The 20,270-nt window shown below is 35.6% G+C and overlaps 1 protein-coding gene across 3 annotated transcripts in view; it reads right to left on the reverse strand.

The window, feature by feature from the left end:
- spas (spastin) overlaps positions 1–20,162 on the reverse strand; it is a 37,436-nt gene extending 17,274 nt beyond the window's left edge. Inside the window, exons 1-7 of one of the 3 annotated variants that reach the window (XM_076127170.1) lie at positions 19,574–20,162; positions 18,239–18,409; positions 17,871–18,038; positions 9,999–10,189; positions 7,515–7,706; positions 2,578–2,692; positions 1,340–1,482 (exon numbers count right to left, since the gene is read on the reverse strand). In XM_076127170.1, coding sequence (XP_075983285.1) covers positions 1,340–1,482; positions 2,578–2,692; positions 7,515–7,706; positions 9,999–10,189; positions 17,871–18,038; positions 18,239–18,409; positions 19,574–20,036 — 1,443 coding nt within the window. In that variant the 5' untranslated portion in view covers positions 20,037–20,162. Of the gene's footprint in view, positions 1–1,339; positions 1,483–2,577; positions 2,693–7,514; positions 7,719–9,998; positions 10,190–17,870; positions 18,039–18,238; positions 18,410–19,573 lie in introns of all 3 variants that reach the window. The other 2 variants (XM_076127169.1, XM_076127171.1) reach the window with 2 other exon arrangements.
- Positions 20,163–20,270: the final 108 nt, after the last annotated feature.

A 20,270-nucleotide genomic window follows, 5' to 3' on the forward strand; every position in this document is an offset into this window, starting at 1 on the left:
AGATTATTTGAAAGTGCATTCTGTTATAGATTTTTTACAGCGGCTAAGTGGTGTGGATATGCGTTTGAAAGTGGGTCACCGGCCTGACAGCGGCATAAGATAACGAGTCGAAGTGTATGCACATTTGTTTCTTGATGGGTGTTAGTGTACAGGTTTTGTTGATACGCTTGCAATGATAATTACTTAGGTATTATGACATGTGGAACGATCAAGTAGGATAGTAGTGTTGTAAATCATTCAATTTATTTTGATTGCTGTTATCAGTACAAAAGTTATAAATATAAAACAACGGCGACCCTGTAATCTAGAAATGAGTCTTTGTCCAAAACTCATTCTACTATTAGTAGAGACCATTTAGTTAACTTTAAAGGTAAATAATCTACTCTGCAAGAGACTTGGTACTCCAAAAATTAATATTAGCCTTCAGCCTTCGTCAGATCCTAACAACTTTATGGAGACAAATAAAAACATTTATATACCAGTCTTTGTGAACTACATATCATTTACACTCATAACATATCGACAATTACAGTGACAAACAACCGCACGACCTTACAAAAATACACTTATACGTTCAATGCGTATACTTCCTTATACGTAAACGTATAGACCGTATTTTCGTTTTCACTATTAAACGTATAGCGGTTAATTTACAAAGCCTATAACATGTGTAATATAACACGATTGATGAAACTGGAGCGGTGCCAGGTTACCGGCGAATAGGCACTTTATCTTCAGTGTGCCATCTATTACAAATATTTGGCCGCAAACTGAGACTAACTTGATTTGGCGGTATCATGTTCTAGTAGGTATTGAGAGAAGTGGTTTTACCGATAAGTGAGAGTAAAAACAAATGATAAAGTCGTATCTATGTGCCGGTTAGTAGTTAGTGAACCTATGTTTTGTTAAGTTATACTTTTTTATTGTAAGTGGTTACCATACAGCATACACGACGGTACATTAACTGAACTTGGGTCTTACGCATATAATTAGTTAGAGTAAGTTGAGATCAAGTATCTATAAGTTGAATAAGTTCCCATTATCATTGCTAACATTGCCTCAAATGTCGAAGTAGGTACTTACTGTTTTAAAAGTTGTTATTATGTGACTATTTCACTCAACTTTGATTCTTTTCTATTCTGATTTGAACAAAAGTTCAGAGCAAACGCGATTGTGGAAGGAAGCGTTTGAAAATGTCATCTAATATTCATATTTCCTTGAATAAGAATCGTGATTCGATTTGGAGAGCATCTAGTGACTATGCCAATCACGGCCTACACGCCAGAACAATTCTTACTGTAGTATTTTTATGATATAGATTCTGGTGTAGCAGTCTCACCTGAAGTTCTCTGGCGACTTGAAAGAGTGCGCGCACCATCTTCTCTCCCTCTCCCACGTACTTGCTAGTGAGCGTCGCCGCAGATATGGAGAAGAATGTCGCCGAGCACTCCGCCGCCACGCACCGAGCCAGTAATGTTTTACCTAAGAAAAAGTTCCATGAGGTCTATGTGAGCCAGGCATTCAGAATAGTATTAAGAAAACCATTTATTAGGATTAATAGAATATGATAATGAGGATTCAGTGATTCATTAACAACAACATTTTTTTTATGACCCATATTGTATTTTTTAAGATAAAAGAAATACTAGAAAATCATCTCGACTCAAAAGTCGTCGAAATCGTCGTCTTTCGAGCACGCACTGTGACACGTCACGGGAATATGCACGTGCACGCATTTAGTATGAATGCATATGAGTTATTTAGAATAATTTCTTATACATATCCCGTAAAGTGAATTTGATATGTATGCAATAACTCAATAAACTTGGTAAAACAATTCAATGATTGTATCCGCAGAACTAAGCTTCAATTGGCATTCAATTCACTAGACCACGAAGCCAGGTGTAACAAATTGTTCGTGATATAAATTAGTTTCAATTAATTTCATAACACAGGAAGAATTGTTTCAATTAATAGCGAGACCAACAACAGTACGATCACGATTATCTAACAACTACCATATTCATGCACAATACATCCATTTATGTATATTTCATTGATAAAAGCGGAAACAGTTGATAATTCATTTAAATGTAACTTCAAATGACTCACTGTTTTAATTGCACATTTTCATAATGTTATACAATTTGTTAATTGTTTGCTGTCCTTTTTCGTTTTAGAAGAAATGGAGAGACAGCAAGTTAATTAAGATTCAAGTCTTATATGGTAGAGAAAAGTCATAAGTTGTGTCGAGTTCGTTTTATTTTATGCTTTCCCTTTACTGCAAATGTTTGACTTAAAATGTTAAGTTAGGAATTTTACTGCCGAACGCAGAAAGGCATCTCAATCTATAAGCATCACTTAAAATTGAATGATAATTTTGCATTAAGCAATTAAATACAGATTTGAATACAAGCTGCTTATACCAGCCAGTCACCTCTAAGGAGATCATGAAACTTTTAACTTAACTTTTCTCGTCAAAAGATGGCAGGTGGAAAGCCGTCAAAGCGCTTCAGGCTTGATCGAGTCTGACATTAAGTTGACGGCAAAATACAATCAGATAAGGAAGACACTTACCATTTCCTGGAGGTCCAAAGAGCAAGAGTCCTTTGGCTGGAGACCTCAAGCCAGTGAAGAGTTCAGGCCTGAGTGACGGTAGTACTACCATCTCTTGTAGAGCTTGTTTTGCAGCCTACAACAGAAAAATAAAATGGTTTATGCTTACAAAAAACAAAGGATAATTAATATGATACCATAACAAATATTATTAACCTCAATCAATAGCCTCCAATACTATTTTCGATTGAAAAAATATTTCACAAATAAGAAGTCAGTTTATTTCTATGTGGTGTCAAGGCTTTAATATTCAAAATACACACGCGTATAGCTACGGGTGTCAGATAGATGACAAAAATTATTTTACGAATTTATTAAATGGAATATAGACGTGTATACTATTAAGAAAGTACCCCTGTCAAATCTTCTAGATTTTTTCAGATACGTTTCTTACAATTCATTTCATTGTTTTAGTGATTTTGCACAATTTTCGACATAAATACGTCAAAAAGATCAATAAAGAAATGTCTCAAAACTGGTTTTAATTTACATCAGCGATTGACAAATTTCTTCAGTCTCCTAGAACGGAACACATAAACTATATCTATTGAGGAAGTCGTCTCTGAACAGTTATAATATACACGCTATGGTCGTTAGTGGAGATTGAAAATCAAATTAATTAATATAAAAACTTTAATTAAAACATCATCTGTAGCCCGCAGTATTGAATCCCCAACGGCATACCCTTTGAACTCAAACCTAAAATAAAACCCTTCCCACAGAATGAATATTAAAAATCTCCCAAGTTTGCGTATTTACCGACTTTAGTAAAGGTGGAGGATGTTCGGATTGTTTTTTTATGTGTGATCATCGATTAATCTTCTATCTATGGAAGGATTTTCTTTTGTATAAGAATAGTTACCAATATCAATAGAAAATTAACAACACTATCTAACAGTGAAAAATTACTTTGAACATGTAATCTAATTTCCGTGGCGCAATGGTTTAGGTGGCTGCTACCATTGCACCAGGAGGTCATGGGTTCGATTCCCACACGGAACAATTATTGGGCGATCCACAAATATTTGTTTCGGGTCTGGTTGTTAATATGTCCGCTGTTTGTATGTTTTTAAAAGTTCCCGGCGACACAAGAGCAATCCTTAGTGCAGGAGTTGTCTTTTTTAATAAAAAAGGTGTTTCATAATCATTAAAAATATTAAATAAAGTTAATGCAAGGGACATAAACTTTACTCTTTTTTACAAGTGAAAAAGAGTATAAATGTAAAGGTGGCTTGAACCGCCAACGGCGGAGGTTCGTGGAAATATTTGTGCTTCGTCGGAATGTGTTCAAAGACGTTCCCGTCCTACTCGCTGACCCATCCCACGTCCTCCACTCAAAGCCTAATAACACGAAGGCATTTCAGAATATTTCGGTATTATGTGCCGAATTTCAAGCCTCGTACTTGATGAAATACTTTTCTTTGATGTGAAGAACTTGTGAAATATATGTTATAGGTGTTTGAGTGTTTTTATTTGTAATTATACTTTAGACTCGTGTTTACAGTGATAATTCTGATCCCATAAGTCATAGCGTGATGTTAGATTTTTTCGCCTGTTTATAGCCCTTTTAAAAATGTGACCATCATGGTTTTTTTACATATTGTATTGTCGCAGAAAAGAGCTTTGTAGTTTATTTTATATCACTATAAAATTACATTACAAAGTTTAATCTATACACATATTAAAAACCACGTTAGTGAATAAATTACTAACTAGCGATAAATCACGTAAGAAAAAGGAAGTAAAAAGTCCGATCAATGCTAGTTTTCTTTTTATAAGTAAGCTTCAATCATTCAGATATAATTAAATTAAATTAAATAATAAAGAAATCGTAAACATCATCATAAATTATCTTGATTACTCTACGTGTAGAGAAACTGCCTAGACATAAAAACAACCTTTTTTTCATATACTTACTCTTACTAGGTACTGTCATAATATCAGACGAGATTTGTACACTTATCATAAAAAGTGATTGAATAAAATCTGGTGATTGTGACATTCTTAGAAATTTCGCGTAAGCTCGGATTAGTTATACAGAGTTCTGTCTTTCTCACTACCAAAGAGTTGCACCCTCGATAGAAAGTGACAAAGCATGTGTTGATTTATCCGTGCTTATAATGTATTAATTATAAGGAAGATTTATTTACACACATATATCTTGCAAACAAAATGGTACAGACAACGAACCCCATATTTGAAACCAGCAGGCATCAAGTTTATCTAAGACTAGCTGACCCACGCAACTTCGCTTGCGTCACATAAGAGAGAATGACATATTTTTCCCGTTTTTGTAACATTTTATACTGGTACTCTGCTCCTGTTGGATAGCGTAGCGTGATGTTATACAGCCTTCTTCAATAAATGGGCTATCCAACAGTAAAATAATTTTTCAATTCGCAACAGTATTTCCTGAGCAGTAATTAGCGCGTTCAAATAAACAAACTCTTCAGTTCTAAAATATTAGTATAGATTATAGAAAACAAAATTGTTTGTATAACCATTTTTGTTACTGACTGTACACGTCTACGTGAGATGTAAATTCACAAAAAAACTTTTTGGAACATTTCCAAAAAATATTTTCAATGACACAACACTACCTTATTCCAGATTTAGTCTATGTTTTATTAAAAAGTTTACGAACGAAGTAGCCGACAGTCCAAAAGCTTCTACACTTGTTTATGTCTTTTTTATTCTTTAGAAACTCAGTAATTGGATATCGGCTAACTCTTCAATTTTCTATAAAAGTGTTTGAGTAACCTTTTTTCAACTAATAGTAAAAAAAAGTTGTTTCGATTTATGTATTTACATTCACTTAATTGGTCCGCGATAGAGACTTGCGTTTACTTTCTCTGGTCTATGTATGTTTTAAAAAAAGGTATTTATTGCTTAGAACCATTTCGTATTACATTATTATCATAATATAGTTTTGATGTGAATTAAATTAGGTATATAAAAGTAGACTTGTAGTGTCGTTAATATTAGGCATTCAGAATTTACGTCGACCGTGACTTTGAAACGAGGCGTTAACTACAATTTGAAATAAATGTTATTTAACGTAGAAACTTCTATTTTATGCCGAATTTAATCCTTCTTTTTGCCTTCAATGTTTTGATCTATATTTTCAAGATATAATAAGACAACTCCCGCACAATGAATTGCTCTTGTGTCGCAGGGACTTTTACAGACATACAACAACGGGCACAAAGTACAACCAGACCCGGAACAACTATCTGTGAATCATACAACTATTTGTTCTGTGTGGGAATCGAGCCCACGACCTCGCAACACACGGTAGTGGCGTGGCGACCATCTTAACCACTGCGCCCCGAAGTCGTCTTCTGTATCCGTAAAGTAAACCGAGTGATCACGAATAAACCCGAAGGTACCCGAGGGCCATATAAAAACACACTACCGTAACGTAATCGTGTCCGTCAAAATGGCGGGTGGAAAGTCATGAAATCGAATGAAACGTGCTCTATTATTTTGTAGTGTTTTGGTAGTATTTAGTAGCTAAGCAAAAATATTTAGTAGTATTACCAATACGATATGAAACGAAAAACAAAATCCGCCGCCAAGCTGATGTCTGGTTGGCGGGTGGTAATTGAACGGCGTGAAATGCTTTACATTTTTATATGTCAGATTTTAGTAGTCTATTGGTAGGTAAATAAAATAACATTAATCTTATCTACGTGCTAATAGTTTACAAATTAAAGGCATCACACACACTACATAGAGTACGCCTACGCATATTATCACAGCAATGTTACTTACGAGTGTCATTGTTATTAGTCTGGAGGAGTATTTTTTATAATTTATGTTACCGTTGTTTTACACTAATAAAAAACGAATATATTAAATTATATAATAATGTTAAATAAAAAAAATAGTACCTACATTGAATGAACGAGCTTTAAATTTGAAATCTCTTATAAACCTGTTAAGTAAACATTGCTGTGATAATATGCGTAGGCGTACTCGATGTAGTGTGTGTGATGCCTTTAATTTGTAAACTATTAGCACGTAGATAAGATTAATGTTATTTTATTTACCTACCAATAGACTACTAAAATCTGACATATAAAAATGTAAAGCATTTCACGCCGTTCAATTACCACCCGCCAACCAGACATCAGCTTGGCGGCGGATTTTGTTTTTCGTTTCATATCGTATTGGTAATACTACTAAATATTTTTGCTTAGCTACTAAATACTACCAAAACACTACAAAATAATAGAGCACGTTTCATTCGATTTCATGACTTTCCACCCGCCATTTTGACGGACACAACGTAATCTAAGATCATTCTAGCAAATGAAATTCAACATGTCCGCGTCATACCGTTACACTTCAGGTCAATGTACACGTTTTATTTATTGTTAAAGACTACTTCTACTACACTATTTTTTATTTATTTCTCAAAGAAAAAATTCTCCGACACTTGGACACCAATCAATTTTAAATAGGTATCGCCTTTGTGTGGAAATGTTGCGGCGAATAAATGACTCCCGCGACATGTAATGTATTGGGTGGAAAAAACATCCTGTATACTGTGTATGTCGGCTGTTTTGAATGTTGTTTTTGGTGATTTAGGACTTTGAAGTACTACTGATTTACGCAGATAATATTGGACAATAACCGGATTTTATTTGAAGTTCAAATTCAATATAAAACAGTTCTCTTCAAGGACACTTCAAGAAAGTTAGGAAGATAGGTACTGAAGGTTTCTTAATGTGATCCTTTAAGATACATATATTTAGCTGTAGTCTAGTAATTAATCCTATACATTCATACAATTCAAATCCATACATTCACAACAGTTCAGAGCATAAGTCACAAATAAATTTAACACTACTCGGTACACTTTATAATAACAAATAAAAAAACCAAATACTCACGTCTTGTCCAGCGATATCGTCCCAATGTACTTTGGGTCCACCTTCAACAATTTCATCCAGGATCTGCTGCACCAGCTTAGGGTCTACTCCTCTCACAGACAGCGCTGGCTGCGGGGTCCGACTCCTGGTCGGTGTACCTCGTTGAGACCCACCGCCCACCACGCGCCGGACCGGGGAGCCGTTCGAAGGGACCTGGTAGGCGCCCTGATATGAGCCAGGATTGATTGGAAGGTTAGATGAATGAATGTTAGTGAGTGATTTATTGGTCTCTTATAGTTCTAAAAATCGTGAGAAAGCTTTATATGCCTTAGAGTTGTTTAAACAGAGACAGAGAGAAAATTGCCCAGCCCTTAGTTGGCCAGCGTGATTTACTCAAAGCTTAAGTAACCAATCTCTCCTTCTGAAGGAATTCCTGTCCAGAATTTTCATTTAGCGTTCTTGTGTGGGTTTTTCAGTAAAATACATTAAATCCGTCCAAGTTAGCTGTACTAACGAGCGTATAAATGATAATGCGGTAAGATATTTGGCAAGCTCTGCCCGTTAGCAGCTTAGTGGTGTTTGAGCTTAGCGTCCACAGCTTGTCATGTAGACATGTGCCAAGGTAACTAGTTTTAAGGCAGCTTGGACCACTTTAACTCTAAGACTTGCTACACACATATCCAGTTCGGCAGTCTTTATCAAACAACAAAACCGTCTCGAAGTAATTACTTGTTCGGCTTGTGTCGATCGGGTTTATCTACACATATTCGGATTTGCCGCCCGGCTAGGTCAATTAATGCCGAACCGAATGTGCAGCAAGCCTAAGATGCAGTTTGCTACTGAGAACCAGCTATCGGAAAAACCCAATAGCATTTTCGAGTAAACCGGAATAAACCTCAAAAAGTGTAGATTTCGTTCAGAATTCGATGCTAGATCTCACAGTTATGTAAGACGTAGATTCGTAGAAAAGTATGTTTTTTTTTATTTTGAAATCTTTTTCTTTATGCTTTAGTTCTTGTTAGTGTATATGTTACTGTAAAAGCCCGAACGGTGGTAAATCCTAAGATTTTCCGGTATAACCTAAGATTTACCAACTCTCAATGGTAAAAGTCCGAACAATTCTTTTATTTCGAACTTTTACCTATATTTACTTGATGATATCGAGATGTCGCCGGAGCCCCGCTTCGCGGGGCTCCTCCTTCTGGGTGGTTAAAAAAAAATAACCACGAAGGCTAAGGTGGGAGCTTCGCTTCGCTCGCTCCCACCTTAGCCTTCTAACCTAACCTACCCATGTCGCTATGCCCAAAACTCCTTCTTTATAACTATGTCACAGTATATAATTATACCGTGAAATAGTTATAAACATAGTTATGAAGGAGGATTTTTTTATATATCGTAACATAGTTTTTAAACTCTGGCTTGTTCGGACTTTTACCATTGAGAGTTGGTAAATCTTAGGTTATACCGGAAAATCTTAGGATTTACCACCGTTCGGGCTTTTACAGTAACATATACAGTTAATATTAATTTTGAATATATTAAAGAAGACCAATAGAATTAATGAATTTTAAGTGAATGAAGATGCCAATTGGTGACTTTAATTTTAGATGATAATTAAAACTAAAATTGCCAATTAGGAGATAGGCCAATTAGAAAGTTTGTTTTCACATGCATAATTTAATCAATTAACTATAATCAAATCCGAATTGCTTGCCGAATCTCTAGTTCATTATCCTTATAATAGTTTACGACGTCGTGTATTTCTTTCCTTCCTGTTTATAGAGCAAAAAAGAATTTTGATGACTACTACAAGTTTTTAAAACTCTTTTTCACTACATTGAACTCATACCACTTTCAAACCAGTTCAAAAAATCTAAAGGCATTTTAAAGGGTATTTACGAGGGGACAAACTTATAGCTTTGTGTCGCAACTCGTGAAACATACAAGCGTCAAAATACTGGCTTTTACAAAAATACGCTTCGAAAACTCTCTCGAACAATGCGCTCCTCTAAGAAATATAATATGTAATGTAGACTTTTCAGAGAGCCGATCGCAGAAACATCATAAAATTTTAAGTGATACTTTAAAATGTTTCTGTTGCTACAATACACGTCAAAGTTACATGATTCTTAAGAGGTGCTAAGTTGAGGAAGGTTTCAGCATTCAGCTGCAAGTTTCGTAGCTTTCATGCCAATATTATCAGTTCCTAATTTAGGAAATTAAGATCTGTATTAATTAATGCATTTATTTATTGTGGTTCTAGAAACAGTATAAATATATTTATCGTAATGGACTAACGCCTGTCTAAAGAACATATTTAAAAAACATATTTGACATATACTCAATTAGCTCCCAAATCGTTACCAGACTACTAATAGCCACTAGATAGGTCCATTAATATGAACCTATGTGTGTCATAAACTCATAATATAGGACTTAGTACTTACAGACTAGATAGGTCTATTAATATAAACCTATGTGTGTCCTAACATAGTAGGTACTTACAGAAAGTTGTCTCTTCACCGCTGGTGGTGTTGAGGCCGGCTTCATAGGATACCGGCTGTACCCCCCATTGGAACTATTAGGCTGTGAGGAAGACCTGCCCATGGACCGTGGCAGCGTTTGTGACTTCATGAGCGGCCCGCCCACACCGCTCGGCACCCGTCGGCCAGCCGTCGTGAGCTTACGCCCTGCGACTGTTCGGAATATTAATAAAAGAATAATATGTGGGGGTCATAAGCTGGTGATTTGGAATACTTATGGTGAAATTTTGGGTGATTTCAGCACATTTATCGAAAGTTACATCGAGATGGGAAGGTTATCCGTTAGTTAAACACATATTAATTTCGTCCATGACAATAGTTATGTTCCTATTGTACATATTTGAAGAAACTCTGAACTGCAAAGTCTTGTTCAAAGCTATAAACTTTTAATAGTGAGCGATACGAGACTAACGCACAGTTTCGCTACTTTTATATATCTATTAGATAGCTTATAAGATGAAATTTTGACAGCTGTTTACATACATTTACCATCATTTTATTTTTCATATAATGTACGATGTACGCAGATAGGTTATCACTTATTATATTCAAAGTGACGCTAAACCTTGTCAAATTGAAAACCTGATCACATTTAGTTAAGACGTTAAGCAAACAAAGGTAGATAAATCAATGTCATGTACGATCCTTGTCGTCTATTCGTACATCGTACAATACCTATTCTATTAGACCAAGTTATAAATTAGTCTCGTGTCTGTTTGTTCTGTACCCGAAAGCTTAACACAATGTAAATCCAGACAATATGGAATAGTACCTACTCGTACACGCGACACATAAGATTACATACATATACAAAATCACGCCTTCTTTCCATAGGTAGATACCAAAGGACGCCATTTTATACGATCCTTACAAACTTCTCTTGTTTTTTTTACATCCATACATATTGTTATACAAGACCGCTGGTTACGATTACTACGCACCTATAAGATTATATTACTTTACTATAATAATGCATTACATAACTTAGTGCCCGGTATATGGCAATAAGTTCGCCTCCTATTACATGGGCCTGTACAATTTTTAATGCCGAAGCGCGGGTATAATTCATCGGTTTCGGCCTAAACCTTCAAGTACAACAGGCATAATATTATGTTTGTATGTATGTATAACTAAGTAAAAAATCCCTGTCGATAAATGTGCTGACCCCTAATTAGAGAAATGTTTCTGGCCATGTCAAAAATAATTAATAATGTACCCAATTAAGTACGTATATTACGCTAAAGCCAATAAAATGATAATATTATGGGCACGAATAACAACTATGAACATAATACAGCGGAACACATAGATTGACGCACGTCGATGTATACTATAAAAGATAAACCCGGTCTTACGCGGCGATAGGTAGAGAACAGATTGAATTTGCTCAAAATTAAGGCCCTGTTATTCGGATATTCAGTTTACTGGTGCCTCGACCGATAATTTGGCAAGGTTTGCTACGGCAACATTATGAATATTACATAATAGAATTGATCAGATTTATTCAGTATTTTATCTATCCAATAATTAATGGTTTTATTCGACTAACAGTAGCGATAACTTCAAACAATGTTACATTTACAATGCTCTTCCTATAATATATCACTTTTGTTGTAAACTAAACCCAAGAATACACTTTAAAACAACACATTATGGTTGTCTAAAACTAATTATGAAACAGTTTAAAAGAATTGCAACATCCGTTTATTTTTACGAGCACCAATTTGGGTCAGTTGCCGGAGAATTTTACAGTGGTCGATATTTGTCAATATTTTACTGAAGTGCCCTATGAAAGAGAAATATCCGGCCAAGTGCGAATCGGAATAGCTCGTGAAGGGTTCCGTACCAAAAAATTTGAAAAGTACACGTTTATATTATTGTATAGAGATTTTTTTTTTGTTTTAGTATTTGTTGTTATAAAGGCAACGGAAATACATAATTTGTGTAAATTTCAACTTCCTAGCTAGTACAGTTTATGAGATACAGCCTGGTGACAGACGGACAGACAGCGTAGGCTTAGTAATAGTGTTCCGTTTTCACCCTATGACTACGGTACCTTAAAAAGTCTAAAGCTTTTGTGGCATAAAGCGTAGTTTCCCATACACCCGATATTCTAAGTTATACACACAACAACATACCTATAGTTAATAATATCACAATAGTATTTATTATATTCGATATATTCAAGGATTTATTGAAGAGTACTCATTCATGAGTCTCCTTGACTCAGTTCCGCACAAAAGATTGTTCTTACTGACGTGAGATGTGCTCTAACAATTGCATTTAAAATATCTTGTTTAATACGCGTTTAGAATGTTTAATAGCTATTTACATGCAGGATATATAGGAAGCAGTTTGTGTTTACGTTTTTGCGGCATTTGTATGGACGCTAGTATTCTGATAGTAAAATATTTTTGGCATTATTTACAAGCTTTTTGTGTCTGCCGTGGCGCAGTGGTTACGCCGCTACTATTGTGTCGGGAGATCGTGGGTTCGATTCCAACACGGAACAATTATTTGTGTTTGGTTGTACTTTGTGTCTGTTGTTTGTATGTTTGTCAGAGTCCCCGTGAGACAAGATCAAATCTTAGTGGGGAGTGGTCTAAATGTAATTAAAAAACATGTTTAATAGTATTTTCATGGAACCAAAGAAGGTACCTACTTCTACAAAAGAAAAAATATATACTCTTAGCTCGGAGTGCTCGGACTAAAATATATGACACAAAAACTTTAACACGTTCCCTGCCCGCGACGCGTATGTGCGTTCTACAAAACGCACATACGCGTCAGGGGCAGCGAACGTGTTAATTTTATTTTCGTTTAAAATATCGAGGACAACATTAGACATAAATTCATCTATTTGGGTTAGCGTAACATTATTTTATTATTCTCCAAAACCAAATATACTTCCAAACCAATCAAAAATGCAATTAAATAAATTGAAAACAATTCAATTAAGATTGTTTCACGCTACGTTTGACAAAGTAGAGCTTACAAGAGGACCATTTTACGAACGGAACATTAAGAAATGGATTTAAATTTATTGGTAGTGGAAAAACTATATAAGTAGTAGGTACAAGGAATTTTTAGTCTAAAAGAAAAGCATAATCCCTTTTTTATTCAAGTCAATGAAGGCTATACTATTGAAATCGTAGTCTCAATTTCTTGCAATAGGTAGGGGAAAACTATTTAAATAGTACAAGGAATTTGTTAAAAGAAAAGCATGATCCCTTTTTTATTGCAGACAATTAACACTATTGTACTATTGAAATCGTCTATCAAGCTTTTATCACAACATGTCTATGAAAAAGAAATCACCTTGTCGTCGAACTTGACAATGAGAACAGAATCAAAGGCCACAAGGCTAGCAGTCACGATCACTGAACCAACAAGCCGGAATAAAATAGTCTTGTTACCATTCAAACATTTATTTATATCAATTTACTAGCTGACCCGCGCAACTTCGCTTGCGTCACATAAGAGAGAATGGGTCTAAATTTTCCCCGTTTTTGTAACATTATTGTTACTGCTACTTATTGTTACTCTGCTCCTATTGGTCGTAGCGTGATGATATATAGCCTATAGCCTTCCACGGTAAATGGACTATCTAACACTAAAATATTTTTTCAAATCGTACCAGTAGTTTCAGAGATTAGCGCGTTCAAACAAACAAACAAACCAACTCTTCAGCTTTATAATATTAGTATTAGTATAGATAGTACTCAACGATTGATTTAAACGGACGGAAAGGGGCCACAGTCAATGTCACTGGGTCAACGTCCGTCTTGCGAAAGGTTCATATCAAATAGACTGTGGAAAGGCGCTTTTTTTACATCAGTGAAAACTTTCTTTTAGATCGGATCGATTGCAGACAATGTATTTCTTAGACATACCTACAATGCGTCAATGCGTATTGTAGCAGCTTTCAGCTAAGATTACTGGTAGATATGAAACGTATTTTTATAGCAGCGAGACTGAATCGATACTTTGTGGCGATTTTATTTCGAGAATCGCGCTTTGAAATGGCTTTCGGGTTGAATACAGACGGTCTGTGTAAAGGTGAAATTCGTGTTGTTCTAGAAATAGAACAAAAGTATCTGAAAGGCTTGCCGCTAATTATACGAACTGGAATAACCCTTTACGAACCCTAAAGGGCAAACATGTTATTTTGTCTAGACTTTCAGTCTGGAAACGGGAAAATTTATACAGATTACAATCTGGAAAAAGTTCTTGAAAGAACAAAGACCGTTTCTTCGCTAACGACAATATCTTTTTCAGAATGAACTTAGGAAAAATCCAGACAGAAAGTTGGCGAGATATTCTTTAGAAGAAAGCAACGTGATATTACAATGACATCCTTTATTTTTAAAAAGACAACTCCTGCTCTAAGAATTGCTCTTGTGTGGCGCGGACTTTAACAAATATATAAACAACGGACACAAAGTACAACCACCCGAAACAATTATCTTTGGATCGCACAAATAATTGTACCGTGTAGGAATCGAACCCACGGCCTCCCGACGCAACGGTAGCGTGGCGTGGTGACTTAAACCACTGCGCCACGGAGGCAGTCAGATCCTCATAATGAAACTTGACAACAGCTACGATAAAGTTCAGTGGTCCCTCTTTATAAATGAATATTACTCAACTTATATTTCGGATGGGAGTGCCCGTTTAGTCACGGTGTTTAATTTTATGGGGCAATCAAAGATTGGTAATCAGAAGACCTACTGATCTTAATCGATGTTCAGAGTTTCAGTTCTTTACTGTTATTTCAACATTAAGGCTGTGGATAAGACGGTATTGGGTCTAACGACAAATAGAATGCTATGAAAAATACATTGAAACAAAGGCTTATCTTTTAAATGGAAAATATTGGTCCTAATCCACGTCTAAATAGGAAGATTGAGAGACAATATTATTATTGTTTTTGCTCGACGGGTTCTTATTTTTTTGGACATAATGTAAAAAACAGTCTTAGTCGATTTTTTTCTCGCATAAACTATCAATAGATAATGACATCTAAGTTGATATTTCTACTAGAAACTACTATTTCTATTACTATAAGAATGGTTGGATGTTGTTGGATGTTACTCAATCACACCAAAACCACTGAGCTGATTTTGATGAAACTTGGTAGTGCTGGTTTTGTAGCTTATGTACCAGATTAACACATACTATAGCCCACACGGACGGAGTCGCGGGCAAGTGCTAGTAATAATCTATGTACGTAAATATTTAAGATTCTGTAGTCAAGGTAAACAAACTCGTGGATTCTATAGAGTGTATTAACAAGGCGTTAATAGGGTCAAGTCGATTGTCGCCTACGACGAAACTAAATGGACAACATCGCTTTAATGGTGTGCTTCCCTCATTAAACACTTAGGTATCGCGTAGGATCACGAATTGCGAACCTACTGTGAGTACCTATTCTGTATTGAATACCTAGTACAGTTACGAGCAAAAATCTGTATTAGACACATTAACTATCGCGACTTGTACAACTGTACATATAATACTAATGTACACAACTGGTCTTCAACGCGGTAAAAATCGAACGACATCTCATTTCTTAATGATAAATATTGATATCAGTGTTCATGAACAGAAAAAATTGGGTTCTAAATATACTTAGATAAGATGCTTTTACACGATACATTAATTGACACATTTTTAATGTCAATTTGTGTGTTTAAGCTCGAATGACTTAATAAAGTTTGTCGGGAAGACTTGGACCGAAGTGGCTGTCTTGCGCCACTGGAAGACTGACGTCAACGGGAGTAGGCTTATGCTTAGCAGTAAGTAGAGAAAAGCTGTCAATAATGATAAAGAACACCAATATAATTCTTGTCATAATAAGGTTGTAGGAAGTTAATTTTAAAGACCAAACACACATCAGTATGTTTTCTATTTCGTAAACAAAAATGAGATGGGAAACATGTCAGTGTGTACATATTTTTCCTCGTACCTGTACTTACTGTTGAAGCATTTTACAAAAACATGTTTGCGCTATAAAATAAACATGCCGTAGAAAAGTTTGGAGCGCGCTATGTAAGGTATCTCGCTTGTGGAGCATATCTCCCGGTGAAATACAACAACGCGCCGCATACGTGCTCTTTGTGGTATAGGAATAAAATGTTTTGTTACATAGTTTGAACAAATAATATTTTTGAGCCTTAACGTATATTTATTTAGGTAGGTATGTGGAATATGATATACATCGATGAAATCTTTTTTTTTATAAAAAACTAACGGCTCACTAACGCCCGCGAGAAAAGGTTTCCTGGGGTAAAAATCATATGTGTTGATTCAGGTTTTAAGTTGATACCTAGTGTACCCAATTTCATTTATATCCTTCCAGTAGGTATATTTTTTGTGAAAGAAATGTACACATTTATAATATTAAGTATGATTGACACAATATTGATTCTAGAGCTACTAGTACCTATTGTGATATGCCTAGGCATTAATGATTTCATACGCATTCTAAGAAACATACAACAATCTAGGTGAGTATACAAGGGTCAGCGTATGTAGGAACTGACAGATGACGCCACTCAGCCTTGCTCAACGACGCGAGACGAAGGGTTTACGCAACACTCATTTACTTAGTACCCTCTCGACATATTGTACACGAGTGAAATAAACAAAACATGTCGTTTGACAACTAACTAGCAAACATTACATACAGTAGTTATTGTGTTCTATTCAACCGTGACGAGATGTTAGGGAAACAAGTCGGATGAAAAGATCATGCGTGCCCGCACGCTTGATTGCGTACGCCCCTACGCGTGCACGCTCTACAGGACCTCCATAGAAATCTAATGAACTGAAACCGACTAGCCTAGTACGCCAATTAGCATAATATTTTTCGGTCGATAAATTAAGTACGTCAAATCGCTTTGTACAAATTCAAGGATGTTATTTGGCGGTTTTTTGCGAGGCGTTTTATTTGTAAAACCTTGCTCTTATCTCGATCTTATTTAAGATATTTTTGTTAATGCGTAAGATGTAATTGCACAATGTAGATAAGTTATAATTAAGGAAATACTTGTGTAATGTGTATGTAATATGACGTAAAATGCGCCAGGATATATTCGCGACTTACAGTTATTTAAATGTTGATATTAATGTTTGTCTAGTGATATAATAAACGCATGCTTTCTACGTAGATAGTAAATGCAGAAATGAATGTATAAAAGAGTACGGACAGCTTCATGTCTGAGATTTTGGTACAAACATCGATGACCGTGTTTATGAGCTGAAGTCTAGTTTCTAAATATAGATAAAATGCTTTGATGTCATACAACATGCTTGTATCGTGCTGTGCTTATAAAATACGTAGGCTACCTAGTTACTATGCAAGCCAAACTTTACTGCGTCCATACAAATGTTACTTAATTTAAAATGTCCGCGTTAGCGTATATATGCTAATATTGGATGATGCATTACGCTTTAGATGATCGATCACTCACGAAAATGCACAAATTCAGTACACAATTTAATGGAAATGTTGGGCGATTACATGAATAAATTAAGTGATTGGTAAAATGAATTTATGTACAGAGGCAGTGGTAATGTAATGCACATCATTATCACACGCACACACACACAAACACACCATAAAACGTGTCATTTGCAAGCTGAAATGATGGTAAGGCACAGTGAACCCACATGCAAACATTGACAATCAAAAAAAAGTTTCCAATTAGTCTTCCAATGTTCGAGTGTAGTGTTAAACGGTTACATAATCGATATGTTAGTTTTGATTTTGGTTTGAATTTTGCAGTAGGTTACGTCAAACGAAGCTAAGCATTATCTCTGTGTGTTCTACCTTCGTTCGGTGGCTTCGTTTGACCACTGTTACTTTCTGTATGCGCGAGTAACGTCGTCTTCGACTTCTCTAACGGCCTTCGCGCCTTTAGAGGCGACTCCGTTGGCTTTTTGTCGCTCCTGTCGGGCTCACTCTCTACGCCCAACTTACTGAGCGCGACAAGGTTGGCTACATTAGGGAACAGTAAATTAACTTCAAGAAACTGTAGGAATAAGTTGTGTATATATGTTTGAAAAGAAAAAATACGAAGCGTAGCATGCAAACATACAGCCAATTTCCACTTTCAAAATAAAGTAGCTTTGTCAGTTTAGCTTGGATAGATGTGGCAGTGATGTTGGCGTCTTGGATAATATGCTGATGTATCATACCGAGGAAGTGCAGGCGGTCCTTGGCCATGCCGAGGTTAGTCTTCATCTTGTCGTGTAGTCGTTGCGCGCGCTGCCAGGCGTCGCCGCGCCCGCCCCAGCAGTCCACGGCGATGCCGCGCTCCAGCTCATATATGCCTTTTTTGTAAAGCTCTATGGCTAACTCTTTTTGGCCTGTGGAATGATCGTCACATTATATCTCCAGAAGGAAAACCTTTATGATGCTCATTGACTAGAAGCAGCAAATGCTGAGGATAACAGAATTTAGCCTTTGACAGCCTAAATGGACTAGTACAAATATATAAACTAGCTCAACTATGACTAAAGTTTAGCAAAGAAACAAGACATACAACAGTTACAGGCAGACATAATTTTATACCTTTATAGAAAAATAAAAAACATCACTATAAACACTAGCTTACTAAGTCTAATCTAGCCTTTCATTAAAGTCTAAAGTGTCCATGAATGGTGATATCATGGGAAAAACAAATTCTCACAATTGTTTGTCTTACTTAAATTAATTCTTAATGTGTGATATAAACAGTTTTGTACAGTTATTCATTGCCAACTGATTGTATAACAGTGTTTCACAATAATCATGATTCAGAGTTATAAAGTTCATGAACACTGAGTTCATAATATGTTTTAACTTGGTTATTTATGACCCAGTTTCAAGTTCTCATTGGCCCTATTATTAACTGGTGGTAAATTCACTAACTGTAACTTTTATGGTCAGAAGTATTTTTGACCTAAATGTACCTATAAATATATAAATAAATAAATGATCTGCAAATCTGTAAGGTGGTAATAAACATATAAATAAATAAATGATCTGCACTTGATTTAAGGGGTGAATCCCTGTATTGTTGAAATATTAATGTATGTTTTATATCAGTGTTCTAGTTTTATGTTTGTTTGAATTAAGGATTTTTGTCAATTTACTGACTGTGTTGTGTTATTTAGTTAATTAATGAAATGTCACAATTGCAGTTAAGGTTTTATAGAATGATTCAGAATAAACCTATGAAAATTATAAGTTGAAAAAAAGACTGAATACCTTGAATGAATTTACTGTAGGTAGATATACACCACCAAACATTTTAGGAGTTTTAGAGACAAAGATTTTCATATATTTCCATTGTTTGTGAACAATAAAAAATTTTTCAGTTCCCAGATATTGTTCTCATTAGATTTTGAACTTCATGGGCAATGGATACAAATGTGACAGTCCGAACTTATATCAGGACATGACAAAAATGTTTTATGTAAAATTTTATAAGATAGCTTTTTCTCACTTTTTTAGACAAAGGAATTTTGAAAAAAGAAAAAAAATCTTACCTTCATTTTCTTCATCAATTTTCAGTGCTTTCGAAATATATTCGAAAGCTTTCCGATGGTGATGTTTTTGTTTGGCAAGTAGGGGGTCCCCTGGACCCACATTGTGTATGTGAGACATTTCTTCACTTGGGGCTAGTTCTGTTGACACTATACCGTCCTTCACCACTACTTCCAAGTTACACTCGCCCGCCTTCCGAGGCTTGTGCATAAACCGATGCGACGCCGTATACAAATATTTAAAAATTATAAAAAGTTGATATAAAATTGATCTTAAAATGTTGAACAGAATGATGATTGGGAAAGAAACAAAGTAGAGATTCCTTTTATGGACCGAAGGTTGCGAGGCATTTCGCAACGCTGACCCCTTTGCTAGGTCTGCATCTGTCTTCTTCGACTTACGGTTCGGGGACCTCGTAGTTTTACGCGACAAACGGCCACCATTTGATTCGTCGCCGGTCACCATCAAGAACACCAACACACCGGCTTGTTTAACACAAAATCTACATACAATTTTCAGACAAAGAAATACGAGCTTATCCTACTCCCTATCATAAATACAGCAAAAAAATTGTGATTCGTGAAACGTATTATTGACAAAATTTGACGTTTGTCACACTTGCACTGCAGGCAACAAAATTAATATTCATGTGGTAGTTTTATACAGTGGTAGAAAATAATACCGTAGTCTCTTAGGTTC

Source organism: Anticarsia gemmatalis, chromosome 19, assembly GCF_050436995.1.
Source record: "Anticarsia gemmatalis isolate Benzon Research Colony breed Stoneville strain chromosome 19, ilAntGemm2 primary, whole genome shotgun sequence".
Classification (NCBI taxonomy): domain Eukaryota; kingdom Metazoa; phylum Arthropoda; class Insecta; order Lepidoptera; family Erebidae; genus Anticarsia; species Anticarsia gemmatalis.